Here is a 16544-nt window from a genome sequence, read left to right as displayed (position 1 = left end):
ACCGATTGGCTAAAAATGGAAGTGGGTTTCTCGTCACCTTTGATTCTCCCTTTTCTCTCTCTCTCTTTCTCTCTCTTTCACTAATGTTTCTCTTTATCGTCCTTATCGGGTTTTACATACTCTCTGACATTCTCATTCTCTCTCTCTCGCTCTCTCTCGTTCTCTCTCGTTCTCTCTCTCTCTCTCTTTCTTTCTATTTTTTATTTTCTATTTTCTATTCTCTATCATCTATCCTCTATCTTTTCTTTCTGTCTGGGCTGCTGGATTTTCACACACACGCACTAGTAGTAAAAGTGTGCGAAGCTGTTGCAGGTGTTGCGTGAACGCACCGAACCTCAGCTATGCGTCTGTGTATGGGGTGGGGGTGCACCGGTGATCTCGGTCCATCGCATTTCGAAGAAACTTCTCATCCCGTGTCCGGCCTTTCCTACGGGACTGTCGTCTTCGTTGAATACCTCGCAGTTGATGAACATCTGCCTGACATCGGCGCAAAATTCATCGCGGGACTTGTACCTGCGTTTGAGAAGCACTCGTTGGAACAACACATTTTCTTATTTTCCATCCGACACTCTTATATATCTTTTTTGTTTTTAATTTTTATTTATTTTTTTTTCTATATATATATATGTATGTATATATATATATTATATATATATATATATCTCTTATTATTTAATATTTATTTTCTCTATGCTTTTTTATTTATTATTATTATTATTTGTCTCTCTATATACTTTGCTTATATTTATTTATTTATTTATATATTTTTTTTTTGGTTTTTTTATCTTTTATTTTATTTGATTTATTTATTTATTTTTTTTTGCCTTTTATTTTGCTCTAAACAAGTTATTACGTAACACAAATCTATTACTATTGTATGCAAGACGATCGAGAAGTAGAAGCGTTTATAGTCTTTTCTTAGGATGCTTGAAACTTACACAGAGTCCTGTAGTTTCTTCTTTATCGTACTGAGATCCATGGGAGTCTTAATGATTTTCTTGTAGGTCGGGAACTGTTTGGTGTTAACCGGCAATAGGAATGGCCAGGCTTCGTCCTGCTGCTCCAACTGTTCAAGAAGAAGCTTACAAGGTGCCAGCTCTCGTTGTTGCTTCTTAGTAAGGGTCCTATTGTTTCCCTCCTTCCTCGGGGATGCAGTAGGGGTTGCCGGTTCCGACGAACTGACGTCCTCTACGTGCGTGTTCGATGCCGTTGACGGCGTTGGACTGCGGCGCAAAACAACACAGAAATTATTTTCCACGATTAATCTATTTTGTTTGTTTGTTTGGTTTGGTTTGTTCGCTTTGTTTTGTTTCTTTTTTGAGTTCCATTTTATAGGTGCGCTTGTTTGTTTCCGTCTCTAATAAACCTTCTCGAGGGCGAATATGCGTTTTTTTTTTCGAGCGAATTCGAGCACGTTTTTTGTGTGCTTGGTTTTTATTTTTTTTTTCCGGTCGAGATTCGGATATGTTGCTCTTTCGATGAAATATTCCGTTCTTTCTAGCTCTAGCTCTTTCTGACTCTTTGTCATTATCTCTGTCTCTCTCTCTCTCTCGTTTTTCTCACTTTCCTCTCGCCTTTTCTTGTTCTCTCTTATTTCCGACTTTTGTTTTTACATATTTGAGATTGCTTTTTTTTTATTACCTTATTTTACTTTTATACACACATACATATTATTTTTTATTATCATTTTATATTCTCTTTTACTTCTTGTGCGACAATACGATCCTAAAGATTGGCCCTTTTATACAACACGTTTGTATTTTATAATACGAAGAAGTTTAGATTGATTATTTCAGAAAATAAACCCCCATCCCCCCCCATCCACCACAGAGGAAAGGTTGGGACAGTACGACGAGAAGATATGTTCTACCCCATAATTAAACACGCACGCATACGAGAGAATCAGGAGAAAATAAAATGATCTTTGACAAACCCTAATTTATATATAATTAATGTATAATTATATATATATATACGATAACCGCATCCGCACACTGTACTCCTAGAACACCCTGTATGCAATTAAACGTCATTTAAAGTTAGAAAGACTTGGCTAACAGTTTCCCTCATTTAACCGAGAATTAAACCAGGTTTTTCGCATGAGAGAGAGCAGTATACATATACACATATACATATTTATATTCAGAATGTAATTCGTAAAAGTTTGAAAATTCGTTTATTTAAATCGGGAATAATTGTGTTATCATTCGCATTCGTTGAATATTATATATCAAATCATGTATTCCGTATATAATGTTATTAATTATGATTATTACGACGATGAGGAAGATTATTATTATTATTATTGTTATTTTTACTGTTATCTTCAATGTTATTATTTTATTAATTAATTATGAATTATTAATCGTTATTATTACGTTTTTTGTTCGTTCGTTCTATTTTGTTCATTTCTGTTCTCGAATATACTTTATACCGTTAAGTCAACAAATTGACAATGTTTGTTTGGTTTTAACGTAATCACCTAGCTGGTGGATGATCAGAACTCTCACTCTCTCTGGTGCTTCCCCCTTTGGTATGACTTCTTCGACTACTATTTCTCTTCTTTGGTTGCTTACTGTGGCAATTAGAGCAATACCATTTCCCTCTTGGCATCTGGAAATCAAATGAATCGTTTAAATACCGAATTGAAAATAACCAATTAATAAAAGAACAACAAATTGTTTATGCTCATAAAATACAATTATTAGCGTTATATACAATATAAACGTTAACTTAAATTACGCACTTTTGGCATAACCGGATTATGGCAGTCGGTGTGATAAGCCCTAGGACAAAGCTCGCAGAGGACCAAATTTTTCCCAACCCTCTTCCCACATACCAAACAATTACGTTCTCCTGTTGCTTTGTTCATACATTCGTGACAGTACCTAAACAAAAAGTTGAAGAAGAGATTGTTTAAACAATGTGGATTTACAAATTGGATTAACACGTTCCGTGTCGTATGGGTCACATACGCCTCTACTCTGAACTTTCCGTTCGGTCTATAGGAAACTTTTAGCATTTATATATATATGTGGGTCGTATACGACCCACGCGGCTTAAACGAAAAGTTACAAAAAATGTTAACATATTTTTTTTTTCTTTTTTTTTTTTTTGCTAACAACTCACCAGTCACCATCAGGAATGTTTTCCATTTTTGGACGGAAACAATAAGTATGATAACCGCGGTCACAGCCATCGCAAAGCAATAACTTGTCCTCGTTGTCTCCACTATGACAAAACTGGCAATTCTGAAACACAAAGATGATACTCGTGCTTTTAAGAAATAGGAATAAATTAGCAGAGAGATAGAGACATCATTTCTCTGCTCGTTTTATTCGTATAATATTAATAATAATAATTACATATTAATGAATTAACGAATTAACGAATTAACGAAAATAGTTTTCCTTATTCGTTAGAACGGTCTCTACTCTTCTCTCTTCAATAATTTGTTCTTTCGAATCTAATAATACGTAGCAAAATAGCACATAAGCGTACAATCACAACAGGCACAATGTAGAAATATTGTTAATAGAAAATAAATGTTAAGCGTATATGCAAATTAAATTTTTAATTAATGCAAATTGCTGTATGAGAAAAATAGCGAGAGAGAAAGAGAGAGGGAGAGGGAGAGAGAGACAGTTAGAATAAGATGTGTTATATTGTAATATCTCTCTTTCTCTCTCAAAATGAAAATTAATTTGTGTTAAATTAATGCGATATTGAACAAAATGAATAAATAAATAAATAAAGAATAATAAAATTAATGTATCTCTTAAAATTTAAACGATCACGCTACGCGCTATGTAAAAGCTTTTTAAAATAGTGAATTAATGAGAATGTATTAGAACAAAGAGTAAGAAGAAAAAAGCGTTATTGTAATGAAAAAATTAATAAATATATAATCAAGCGGCAATTAATTTATGCATGCTACCGTTACGTTAGACTCTGACCACCATTGGATATTATTATATATAAATATATATATATATATATATATATACATATATAATTATATATATATTTTTTTTACTTTTAACCTTCCTGCACATACTTGAATGGATTTTTACGTTTTTAAACGTGACTTTTTTTGTTCAAGACGATCACATTACATGTATTCACAAAATATAAAATTTTAAGTGAATACCGAATATTGATTTTACTCAATAATTGTGTTACTGTATGTTAATAATTTAGTTATTTATTGGAACGATGGAACCTGTGTTATACGAGTATTATTAATATTTAATATTCCAAGATAATATTTTTTGTTTGAATGTTCAAGGATAAGTTAGAAAAGTATAGTAAATTCTAGATGAAAATGAAATAATTATTAAAAGTTAGAAGAATATTAATGTAAAATCGAGGAAGATCAATGTCTTATATTCTGATTTTCGAAGCCCGACCATGCTTCGTGTGGTTCATCGAATCGAAAAAAGGGGAAAAAGACATAGGTAGGAAGCAAAAGGACAATTCGGTTAGTAAGTTAGTGCGAATACCCACAGAGGTCTGAGAAGTAGTCAATAGTTGATTGTACTGAGTGGTAGCTTTGAGTGAGACGCAGCGGTTTCGTAGCTTGACGCAGACCGAGTTTCTAGCTGGTGTTAGACTCACAGCCTTCATGATGCTCTTGTCCCAAGCGATGCTGGCCTCGAGCATATAAAGCGCCATAGCTAGCTGAGCCGATGTGTGTGCACGTGCGGTAGCTTCTCGCCAGTTGTTCAGCCCTCTTGGTGTTGTCTCTTCTTGGGGAATAGGTGCCTGATTACTCTGATCCGAATTGTTCGAGTTGGCGTTTGCGGCGGCTGCCTGTTCTGCTTTCAACGCTGCCAGATTTGGATCTCCCGTGCTAATAATCATTAATTTTCAAATATTTACATAAATCTTTTGAGTATTGTCTTTTGAGTATTGTAACAAAAAAAAAAGAAACGTGTCAGTAATTACGACAGTGTTACGAGTAACAACAAAATTAAGGGACAAACAATTCTTTCGAAATCTTACCAAACTCCTAAAGGTGGTTTCAAGTATCTCCTTTCAATGGCCGCTTCCAAAGAGAGTAACCTTTGTCTCGCTTGTTCAACTGCACTGATCTTTTCCATTTCGTTTAACTTCTCGATTTCATCAGCCTCCTCGGTTCCTGTCCGCGGAGGAAGTTTCCAGCCCTTGACCTGCATGCTGGCGTTAGCGACCTTATCCTCCAAGGCCTCGACTTGTTCGAGAAGCTGTGCATCCACGCGTAACGCTACCTGCTCGCTCCAATCGTCAGGATTATCCGGTTTTGGGATCGGTGTGTCGGGATCGTCGGGTTCCGCTTGAAGCTCAGTTGCAGTGACATTACCTGGATCAACGTTGATCCTACCGGTTACAGCCAAAAAAGATTCCATCGTAGCCCACGTCGTACGTTTCAATTCTTTTTCACGAACTCCTCGAGAATGTAAGTGTTCTAATAATTCCTGGAACGTGTCTACGTCCGTGATTCGCCACCAACCATACCGTAGATCTATCAAAATACAAATAATGTTTAAAATGAATGATTATTTTTTGTTGTTGTCTAATTATTTCCGTCTTACCTTTCGGTACAGGTTTAGCTTCCCCAGGTGGTGGCAAACCATGTACTTTAAGATATTCCAGTTGCACAGCTTCATCTTGCGTAAGTATCAATGGCGCAGGACTATCGCATCTGTCATAATTCGGACTAGCTGGAGGTGGAAAAACTGGTATCCTGAGTTCCGTTGGTTCAGCAATTCCGAAGATTTGCTTGGTACTGGGTCCAGGTGTATCGCAAGTTTCTCGCGGCAAAATGGAGAACCAATTGGGCTCGGTATTGTTGTCTGTAATTATCGACATGACTAATATTAATGATTAATTTCGTTAGTACTACTCGACGGAGGGTTAATAGGGACTCACTAGAAATGAATGTTCCGTTGAGTTCCTTGCCGTTGTGAAGATTGTTAATGTGATTAAACTTGTCGCCGTTAGGTATAGTCTCGACTATTTTGTCTTCCATCATCTTGACAACAAGCTTCGGCATTTCCTCGTCCATTTCTTCGTTTTCTTTTTTCGTTTCTTCGATCTTCACGTCTACTTCCATTTTGACAACCTCCGTTTCTTGCTTAATTTCTTCCGAAGTCACATTGGTCTTGGCATCCGTCATCATACTGTCACCATCGTGTCTCCTTTCTTCTTTCACGTTATTACCCGAGTTGTCCAAATTACAATTCTGCACTGGTTCCTTCTTGCAATTAATTTCCTCGCAATCGGTGTTCCTCTTATCTTTAGATTGAGATTTCGAATTGTCATCCTCCTCGTTGGCATTCAATTTCTTTTCATCCTTGGCTTCGTTCGGTGCTTCGTTCTCTCTATTCTCCGTGTTAGGCTTAGCCTGTTCTTCCTGTTTAGTCTCGGTCTTCTCCTCAACCGGCATATTTTTGTACTTCTCGTCTAATTCCGCTTGCAATTCTAAAACCTCAGGTTCCGCGCTTTCCATAGCCTCTACAAATATACCACCGGCATTCGCCAATTCCCAATATCTCCTCCAATACCTATCCTGTCCGAACGTGTGAGCACGCAATTGTTTCGATGAGCTATTCAATTTTTGCAATTGTTCTTCGGATTGCTTCAAAAGTTTATCCAATTTTTTCCCGAGTTCTTCACCCGACAGATTTTTATCCTCCTCCTGAATCAACCAGATATTATCATTCTTTAAAGAGGACTAGAAAAGGGCAAAGATAGCAGACAAGATTTTTCATGAATAATCATTAAAGAAAGAATATAATGTAGAACAAAAGATACAAATAAAATAACTTACCTCCTCTGGTTGAGTTCCTTCGCTTTCGTTTTCCGACATATCCTCAGCTTCATCCTCGTGATGAATCTCATCAGGAGTGGGTGTTGTACCAACAGCTGTCGATGTTGTGTTTCCTTCTTCATCAACTTCTTTCTTTTCGATAGTAATCGTATCACCGGTTTTGTTCACTATGACACCAACCGCTTCCATTCTAACTTTTCGACTATGCAGTTGTCTCAACCTAAAATGAAAAAAAAAACACACATAATCAAAATCAGTCCAATTGTGTTAATCATATTGGTGTTTACAGGTAAAACAAAGCAACTCACTTTCTGATCTTCGTATCTAATACAAATCTTTCTTTCTTCAACTGAGCTACCGTTTCCAGGCTACCTTCGATTTGCCTAATCACAGCCTTATTTTGCAATAGCTCGTTGCAAAGGAACGCCAAAGTTTGTGCTTTGTGCGTTGGATTAAGTGCAAGGAATGGTTTGTCCCTGAGCCTCTCGGACAATTTCCACGTTTCGTTTTTATGCATATGCTCGAAGAATTGAGCGTTCTTGCCCGAACAAGAAGACGCATAATCGCCACCATTTTGATGATGATCAGCGAATCTTTTGTCACGTTCACGTTCCAAACATACTCCCGTGAGTGCTTTTACTTCACCTGTCGCGTTCGCGTAAAGATAAATTCTTAATATCTCGCTTATGTTGGCATGAGTTATGTCAGCCTGTCGTAAACTTTGTCCAAGGCCAGTTGTGTGTCTTGCTGGCTGTGGAATGCCTGGGTCCTCGATAGCGCACACCAAAAGATGTGTCATCACAGAAAGCATTTCTTCCTCGGCTTCTTCGTCGTTTAACAATGCCAATTGTAGACTTCTTAGACTTGGTAAGGAATCCATGTCTTGAAATAAACAAAATTTAATATATGTTGTATTGCATTAGGTATTATAAAATATACAGAATGGAGAATTTTAATTGAAACACCTAAATGTTACTGTCATTTATGGTTTTATAGAAAACTCCTGAGAATTTTGTTGACGAAAAAATTATCTACTATTACGTATACCTTTTATTCAAAAAACGTAACTCGATTCTAATAATTTTTTTTCATAAAATCAAGAATGACAAAAATTTTTAGGTCTCTTGATTAAATCTTTGATTCTGTCTACACTTGAGATTTTGATAAATACTCACCAAAACCTAAAGTTTCACCAAAATTATGGAGAAATTCGAAGACCATGACGATATCAGCGAAAGCCTGTCCCGATAATTTCAGTCCCGGTATTCTCTTGATATCTGGCAGAGTTCTGTGATCTATAATCCATCGGTTATCTTCGCGTTTATTAAATGAAACAAAAGTAACGTTGTTACAAAATTTGAATAAATTATGAAAGACAAACAAACCTGTAAGTTCCATGTCTTCTACGGGTTTCCTGATTTGTTCTACCAACTCCAGCTCAATTTTCCTCTGTTCAGCTCGTTTCTCTTTCGTTGCTATTCTCTCGGCCCTTGCTTCTAATCGTTTCTTTTCCCTTTCTTCCATTTTGCGACGATTCTCGAGTGCTCTGACCAACGCCATGTGTTGTCTCCTTCTCTCTCGTTCCTATGATTTCCGCGATTAAACAAAATATTTTTAATGAGTGTAATAAAGTAAAGCGTTGAAGTATTATTTTTTAAAGGATCGAATTTGATGTTTTGCGAATTTAATGTTCTATACGTATATGCATGAGTATATGTAAGTTGGTGTCTATGTAAGAATAATGCGTATGCATGTCTTATATACACTTCCGGCTAAAAGTTTGAAATTTTTACATAAATTCAGAGAACCAGGATATTTGTACGAAATATTCTAGCCATCCTGGTAATTAGTTTTACGAATGTTTCTAATTGAATACAAAACGTTTCTAAATTGACGTATGGTGTATTCGATTTGAATAGAAATCAGTAAGTTAATTTCTAACCGTTGACCAGTAGTGTATATTTTTTTCTGAAACTTTATGGGCCACGTAATATGGATGAATGATGTTACATATGTATTTATGTGTTAAACATGTGTATGTATGCATCTATATAGATGGGATGTATAAATGTAAATATCTATTTCATTTTGTCTAAGCAGAATTTCGCACGCACGGGCAAATAGCAAACTCTACTACCGCCCCAAATACTTTCACGTGACTACACAAACTGAATGCGATGTATGTATAGTGCCGGATGGATGCAAAATCACGAATATCATAATTACTAACAATAAATACGGATTTACTCGCGTAACCTACTCCGCACAAAATGCTCCTCGTTTATGATCGTTGGTTTAAAATGAAAGAAACAAAAAAAAAAAGAACCGTGCAAACTATAATAAATAATTAATTAAATAAATAAACGTGTATACATATGCATGTACTATAATATTTCAATATAGGCATACCTATAAACGCGAAAAGATTTTGATGATTTTCATCTTTGTTAAAAATAATATATATATATATATATCTATTTTTACAAAAACAAAAATAATAAAGCTTTAATTCTTTTTTCACGTGATTTAAAACAAGATAAACGTAAGGAGAAGTTCATCGCTTTAGCGCCAAGCAGTAAAACATATAAATGACGTCATGAAAAATCTATTTTGTTTATTAACGAAAAACAAAAAACACATTTGGATATGCGAAAAATTATAAAACACGGGCACGTTAGAAAAACAAAAAAAATAAGATAAAAATAGAAACACAACAAAATAAAACTTTCGTGCATTCGTTGATTATTCTTCATCGAAATTTGTTTTTTTTTTTTTTTTTTTAGTAAGAGAATCTCTCGTTAATATTATTCTAACGTTTAAATCGTTTATTAGTTCAGTTAGGCTAGAGGGTATGAGACACATACCAACTCGACGGTGTAGAGCATCTCGCGCTGCTTGGTGAGCTCCTGCATGTACATCTGCGGCACAAAACACATCCACAGTCCACCAGTGCTCAAACTACGACTACTCTCAAACTAACCATATCCATTTTTTCTCTCTCTCTCTCTTCTTTCTATTTTTTATCTTTCATTTCTTTAATCTCTCTCTCTCTTTCTTTCTGTTTTTCCACCCTATTTCCCTCGGTCCCCCTCACTCGTTCTCGCTAAAGAAATAATGATTAAACAACGAGACGTTGGATCAAACGCGTTTTATTTATTCTCGTTCTTTTGCGTTTATTTGTTTGTTTTTTCTACAAATTTTTCCCCATTTAAAAGAAAAAGATTTTTCTTTTTTCTTATGAAGAAGAATGTGAAGCAACGACAAATAGATTCCGTTTTTACGAACAATCGGAAAACGATGTATTAAATTTTGATCAAAATTAATCGGGGAAAGGGGGAGGGTGGAAAGTGTAGTATCAAGTTCAATGAATTGTTTTTTAACGATATTAATTCGAGTTGTAAGTAATCGTAGTTGTAGATTGAACTTTGAACAATATAAAATTAGACAAACATCAATTTGATTGATACCACATTCGTAAATAAATTAATGTAAGCATCAAACGGCGTTTAGAAATTTCAATCGAAATGTAATTTAGGTATACGAGTAAGTTTGTATATGATTGCGAATACATAGGACAATTTCATTACCGATTAAGTGTATACGTGTACATATATATATATTCTACATACGTACAACTATATATATATATATAGAGAGAGAGAGAGTAAAGGGTTGGGGGGTTGAAAGAGAGATGATCGTTTCGCGAAATCGTTCGCCGAAATTATACGAATCGATGAATGAAACGCGCAATATGAGAAATAGATAGACGGTAATTAAAAGGGAGTAAGTATACAAAACACATTACGAAACTAAAATCTACAAAACACACACTGCACACATTGCACACGCTTACACGCACACACTTACGCGTTCTAATAAAAAATATTATTACGATCTACTACTCTTTTTTTGTTTGTCTTTCTTTTTTTTTTGTGGCGATACGATCGTAGATAGGCATGATCCAAAAAACGATTTTTTTAAATAACAAAATTTTCTTTGGATGATAATAAAAAAAAAACAATGATAAACAAGAGTAAATAATATAAAAGAAAAACAAAAAAAAACTCACCTGTTCCTTTAACATCACCGCCTGTTGCCTCTTCAATTCGCGTTCCTGCGAAAACAGGAGATAAATACAAAATGCATTTATAAAATTATTTTTATATCCAAAATTTATTATAATCAAAATAAAGTCATGAAAGAGTATGAAAAAGCAAAAGAGAGAGATAGAGAGATAGAAAGAGAGAAAGAAAGATAAAAAGAAAGAGAGAGGAGAGAAAGAGAGAGAGAGAGAGATAAAGTGAGAGAAAAAATTCAAACGAAAATTTCATTATCCTTCCACGTTTATTTTTTTCCCTCGTCTCTCACCCTTCCGCACCCTCTTTCACTTTTTTCTCCTCTCGTATTTTTTTTTGTTTGTCTCTGTTATCCTAAAAACGCTCTATAGAATTACCTGTTGCTTTCGTTGTTGCTCTTCCAGTCGGATCTTCTCCACCTCTTCCTGCCGTTTTTTCCGCGCCTGCGCACAACGCCACACACACGTCACTCGCATCCGTTAATAAATTTGAATTTGAATTTGAATTTGAATTAAAATTTTTTTTTTATCTATCTTTCTTGTTTTCTTTTTCTTTTCTTTTTTTTTTTTTTTCATTAGATAAGGACCTGATTTGACTATGAATTAAATTTCGTTTGTTGTTTTGTATTCGAGGATTTCTTCTAATCGCCGATTAAATTAACAAAAAAAACAAAAAATAAAAAAAAAAAAGAAACAAAAAAGAAATATATTCTCTTTCGTCTACCGATGCCGAATACTTTTATCCGCGAAAATTTTGTAACCCAATTTTTCGCTATTTACTATTCGATCCGCATTTAAAATGTAAACTACAAAACGTGTTCGCGTTTACTACGAAAGCAAATTATGGGATTTATGCGCTATTTACTCTAATTGTAAAGATCTAACAAATTCGATATCGTTCATCATTACCAACCACCACCATTATCATCGTCATCGTCATCATCATCATCATCATCATCATCATCATCAACATCATCATCAACATTATCATCATTATCATCATCATCATCGTCATCATCATCATCGTCATCATCGTGGTCGTAATCATAAGAATGTTTTTTCTTAATTAAGACGAAATCGAATCTTCGGACGTAGCTGAGACGGTTTTGAAGAAGATCAGCTGTTTTCCTCATCGCGAATATATTGAAATACCGTTCGTGTATGTATTTACATATGTATGTATGTAAATATGTATGTAAATACGTATGCATGTATTAAACGTATATACACGAAATATATCGCGGTGAATTGAAAAGTAAAACAAATGTAAAAATATATATATAAAAAAAAGTAATTTATATATATATATATATATATATATATATATGTATAGAAAGAGATAGATATATATATATATATATATATGTAATAATTCCGTGCGTAAAAAACATTTGGTAAAATTTGTCGATAGGCATGCGATTGTAAAATACGACGATCCAAAAATCATTTTCATTAGGTACTTTTTTTTTGTTCTTTTGAATTTTCGAAATCGGCGATCGGCCGAATTGGAAAACGCAAAGACAATTATTTCGAATTTTTTTCCCTCAAAATTCGAACGTGTCTCTGCGAGATCGCTATTGGTATAGGAAGCAAAGGCACAATTTTATGAAGAAGAAGTAGAAGAAGAAAAAAAAAACGAAAAAAAAAAGAAAGAAAAAGAAGAATTAGCAAAATGATCAATACCAAATTATGTAATGTACAAAAATTAAAATATACAATAAAACAATTAAACAAACAAATAAACCAATAAAAACAAAAGTAGGAGAGGAATAATAATAATAACGGGCCATACGAAAAGTAGTACTACAAAATACAAAAGGAAGTTTATTAATTATCATTTAAACCAACACCACTTTACACGAAAAAAGAGAGAGAGAGAGAGAGAAAGAGCAAGGATAATTAGACGGAGAGAGAAGGAGAAATAGAAAGAGATAGAAAGTGAAAGAATAATTCGAAAGAAAAGAAATAATATTCGAAGTACTTAATAATAGAATAGAATTAGAATAAGAATAAGAATAAGAATGATAGGAATAGTAGGTAAAAAATAAGATAGTGAAATGTTTGTTTTTTTTTTGTCAGCGCGCATGCAGGGGCCAAGCAAATATACTCGCCTAACTATACACATATTAAATATAATAATCGGTGTTATATATATATTATATGTATATATTCAACATTATATGTATATATGTATAGACATATATACATATATATATAATACGCTACCGCTTAAAGCTTCATAGATAGATAGATAGATAGATAGAGAGATAGATAGATAAATAGATAAGTTGATAAAAAACACGGTTAATTCAAATCGAATAATAGAAAATACGTGGAACATCATAATAATTATCATAGAAGATATAATATATAATATATATATATATATATGTAAGTGATAGATCAAAATATGTAATAATATAATAATATATATGTAAATATATATTTGAATATAGAAACGTATATATTTATATATAATGAAAACGAACAATCGAATAATATATATATATTTATGAATATTAAAATATAACATATCCATCTCGAAAAAATATGAAGATAATAGTAATGAGAGTATTCATATATTGCGATAAAGGTAAATAGATAAATAAATAAAGATAAAAATCGGAAAATAGAGATAAAAATAGAAAGAATAAGAAAGAAAGAAAGAAAGGAAGAAATAAAAAGAGAGAGACAGAGATAGAGAAAGAGAGAGAAAGAGAGAAAGAGAGTGTGCTCATTGACTTCTCAGGAATTTAAGAAAGGATAAGCTTTACTATAGTACTCTATTATTAATATTATTAATATTAATATTATGATTATTATGTGATTATTAAAATTATGATATTATTATTATTATTAATATTATTATTATTATTATTATTACAAATTAAAAATACTATGATTAATATTTTAATATTTTGGATACAGCCTACTCTCCGATAATAATAAAAGTAGTATAATATAGATACGTGTATTCGATGTATAGAGAGTAATAGGTAAAAATAAAAAAAACTCGAGAAAAAACATGGCATGCTGGATAAATTCATGTAGCTAGCTGTTATTTTTCATAGTGACAGGAGAAGCTAGGCACAGGATAGCGTTTGCGACAGTTGATATACATATATTAATGTATATATATATATATATACATACACATATATATATATATCACTTATAAGAACGTATACATACGCGTATATATATTTTTACATTTATATATATATATATATATATATATATATATAAAAATAAATATACACATATATATTGAATGTTTTTTTTTCTTTCATACATCATCGTACGCATCGTGCCTACGTTTATCACCAGCCTTTTTTTGTTTATTAAAAAAATCTGTTTTTTTTTGGTTTGGTTTTTGACGTGACTCGATTACGGTGTTTGTCCTAAACGACGATGGTTTCATTTTCCTTTCTTTTTTTTCTCCTCTCATTTTCTTCGCAAAATTTAGAGAAGTTTTTAGTAGGACTGAGTTTGAGTTTTATTCGTTAGATTACACATAGGATGTTTCGTGAAATATCTTCGAATTCACTTGTCATGAAAAATCACGTGAAATCGAAGTGTTTGAATCAATGAATTTTTGAATATATGTTTCTTTTTTTTTTTTTTTGGGTCGACCATCATACAATTCCGTTTGGAAAACAAATTTGCCAAAATAGCTGTGTACGCGCATCGTACATGTCCTGCCTTGTTTTTTTTTTTTTTTTTAATATATTTTGTAGTTGTTTCCCTTCATTACGATTTGAAAATAATCTCAAGACAATTTTTTATCTCATTGGATTCGAGAGTTGGATGATCCATCGATTAATTTAAAAACAAAAGAACGACAACGTGCATGCAACTATGACGCGAGTATTTCTCCCACTAAAAGTCAACTGCATGTATGTATGTATGTTTAAAAATGAAATTAATAATAAATAAATAGACAAAAATTAAAAAAAAAAAACAATATATATATATAAGAAACATGGTAATAAAAAAGTAAAAAACCAATATGAAAAAAATTTAATATACGTAACAACGATATAATAACTCGTTATCATGATTATTTAAAAACTACTTGAAACATAAATTAAGCTGATACGTGCAAACAGATTATCAAAAACAGCATTCGAAAGTACCGATAATTTAAATTAGAAAAGATCGAGATCGAGAGAAAAATATGATGATCGGTCGATCGAAAATTTCTTACACCTTTAGATTAAATTCTTGTTTTTTTTTCTCTCTTTCTCTCTCTTTTTATTTCGTTGATTGGTACTTTCGAAGCTCAAGCTTGAGCCACATTTCACAAATCGCGAATTATCGAGCATCGTTGTTGTCTCCTTCGTTCGTGGCTTGAAAAAATCCACGAGAACATTTTTTGGATCTGGGAGATGTATAGTATATATATTAGGGATAAATTGATGATTAGGTGTTTAGGGATAAAAAGAACCTAAAAAATACCTAATCAATGTTTTCCTCGTTCGACCGTAAATTATCCTAATGATTTATTATTTAATCTTCATAACTAACGAATGAACGAACGAACAAACGAATGAATAAACGAATTCACGTGAAGAAGTAATCGATCTTGTCGATTGAGGGGGATGAAAGACGAAGGGGAATAGTACCACTGGGGATGCAGTAATCAAGGTCTCTTACCTCATAGTAACACGTCGAAGAACGAAATAAGGTGGTTAGAGAGAATGAAAGGAAGACAAGAATGAAGGATGGTACGAAGGAAGGAAGGAAGGAAGGAAGATCGGTGATGATGACGATGAAGAAAGATAGATAGATAGATAGAGAGAGAGAGAGAGATAGGAGAACGTTGATGTGGGGAGGATTAAACTGTTAACTGTTTGTGCCGCATATATGCGATCTAAACGCTTAACAGGTTAAGGGTTAAGGGAAAGATTAAAGGTGATTAGGGGGGATCGTCTCATACGACATCTTACCTCCAGAAGTTCCTGACCACATTGCGTCTGGGTCTGGGCCTGCTGGGTATTGTCCGGTTGAACGGCGACCGTCACGGTACCGGTGGACGTCGAGGTAGGTGGCGTCGTCGGTTGGACGGCCTGTTGTTGTTGTTGTTGTTGTTGTTGATGTAGTACTAGTTGTTGGTGTTGTTGTTGTTGTTGTTGTTGTTGTTGTTGCGTGGTGGACGAAATGGAACATATAGACGAGGAGGAGGAGGTAGAAGAAGAAGAAGAAGATGAAGAAGAGGAGGATAGGGTCGATGGTAAAGCCGTGAGAGTAGCGATGGCTGCTGCTGCTGCTGCGGCTGCGTTAGATGCTGCATTGATGACTGCGTTGGCAGCATTCACAGGGTTGTTGGTGGTCAACTGGAGGGCCGTGGTCGATGGTAGGAGGGAATTAACTTGAGGAGTTGTCGCAACTACTGTCGTACCCGTCGGGGCCCCGCCTACTATTATCGCTGCTTGATTGATGCTATTGATGTTGTTGATACTGTTATTATTGTTGTTGTTGTTGTTGTTGTTGTTGTTCATCATCGTCGTTGTATTAGTCGAGATATTCGTCGTCGAATTGTTCGTTGACGTCAACATGAGAGGCGTTGTTGGGGAGATTGCGTTTGTAGACGATGCACCGACGACGCAAGTCGTTGGGACAACGTTAACCGTCGTCGTCACCGGTAGGATACTCAAA

At 34.0% G+C, this 16544-nt stretch overlaps 1 protein-coding gene across 13 annotated transcripts in view; it reads right to left on the bottom strand.

Moving 5' to 3' along the window:
* Window positions 1-75: 75 nt before the first annotated feature.
* LOC122522348 (bromodomain adjacent to zinc finger domain protein 2B-like) overlaps window positions 76-16544 on the bottom strand; it is a 140090-nt gene continuing 123621 nt past the window's right edge. For 5 of the 13 annotated variants that reach the window (XM_043643393.1, XM_043643396.1, XM_043643399.1 and 2 more), the window contains 17 exons: window positions 15836-16544; window positions 11265-11330; window positions 10881-10925; window positions 9676-9729; window positions 8197-8395; window positions 7987-8106; window positions 7120-7693; window positions 6812-7031; window positions 5911-6715; window positions 5574-5852; window positions 5005-5503; window positions 4507-4852; window positions 3130-3251; window positions 2747-2888; window positions 2483-2613; window positions 939-1223; window positions 76-513 (listed from right to left, as the gene is read on the bottom strand). The exon at window positions 15836-16544 is cut by the window's right edge and continues 401 nt beyond it. In XM_043643393.1, the coding sequence (XP_043499328.1) occupies window positions 336-513; window positions 939-1223; window positions 2483-2613; window positions 2747-2888; window positions 3130-3251; window positions 4507-4852; window positions 5005-5503; window positions 5574-5852; window positions 5911-6715; window positions 6812-7031; window positions 7120-7693; window positions 7987-8106; window positions 8197-8395; window positions 9676-9729; window positions 10881-10925; window positions 11265-11330; window positions 15836-16544 (4774 nt within the window). In that variant the 3' untranslated portion in view covers window positions 76-335. The remainder of the gene's footprint in view (window positions 514-938; window positions 1224-2482; window positions 2614-2746; window positions 2889-3129; window positions 3252-4506; window positions 4853-5004; window positions 5504-5573; window positions 5853-5910; window positions 6716-6811; window positions 7032-7119; window positions 7694-7986; window positions 8107-8196; window positions 8396-9675; window positions 9730-10880; window positions 10926-11264; window positions 11331-15835) is intronic. The other 8 variants (XM_043643402.1, XM_043643398.1, XM_043643400.1 and 5 more) reach the window with 8 other exon arrangements.

The sequence above is a fragment of the Polistes fuscatus genome, unplaced genomic scaffold, assembly GCF_010416935.1.
Source record: "Polistes fuscatus isolate 324 unplaced genomic scaffold, CU_Pfus_HIC Scaffold5, whole genome shotgun sequence".
Classification (NCBI taxonomy): Eukaryota; Metazoa; Arthropoda; class Insecta; order Hymenoptera; family Vespidae; genus Polistes; species Polistes fuscatus.
Note: the sequence above shows the minus strand (reverse complement) of the source record. Positions and strands in the feature narration are given on the sequence as shown.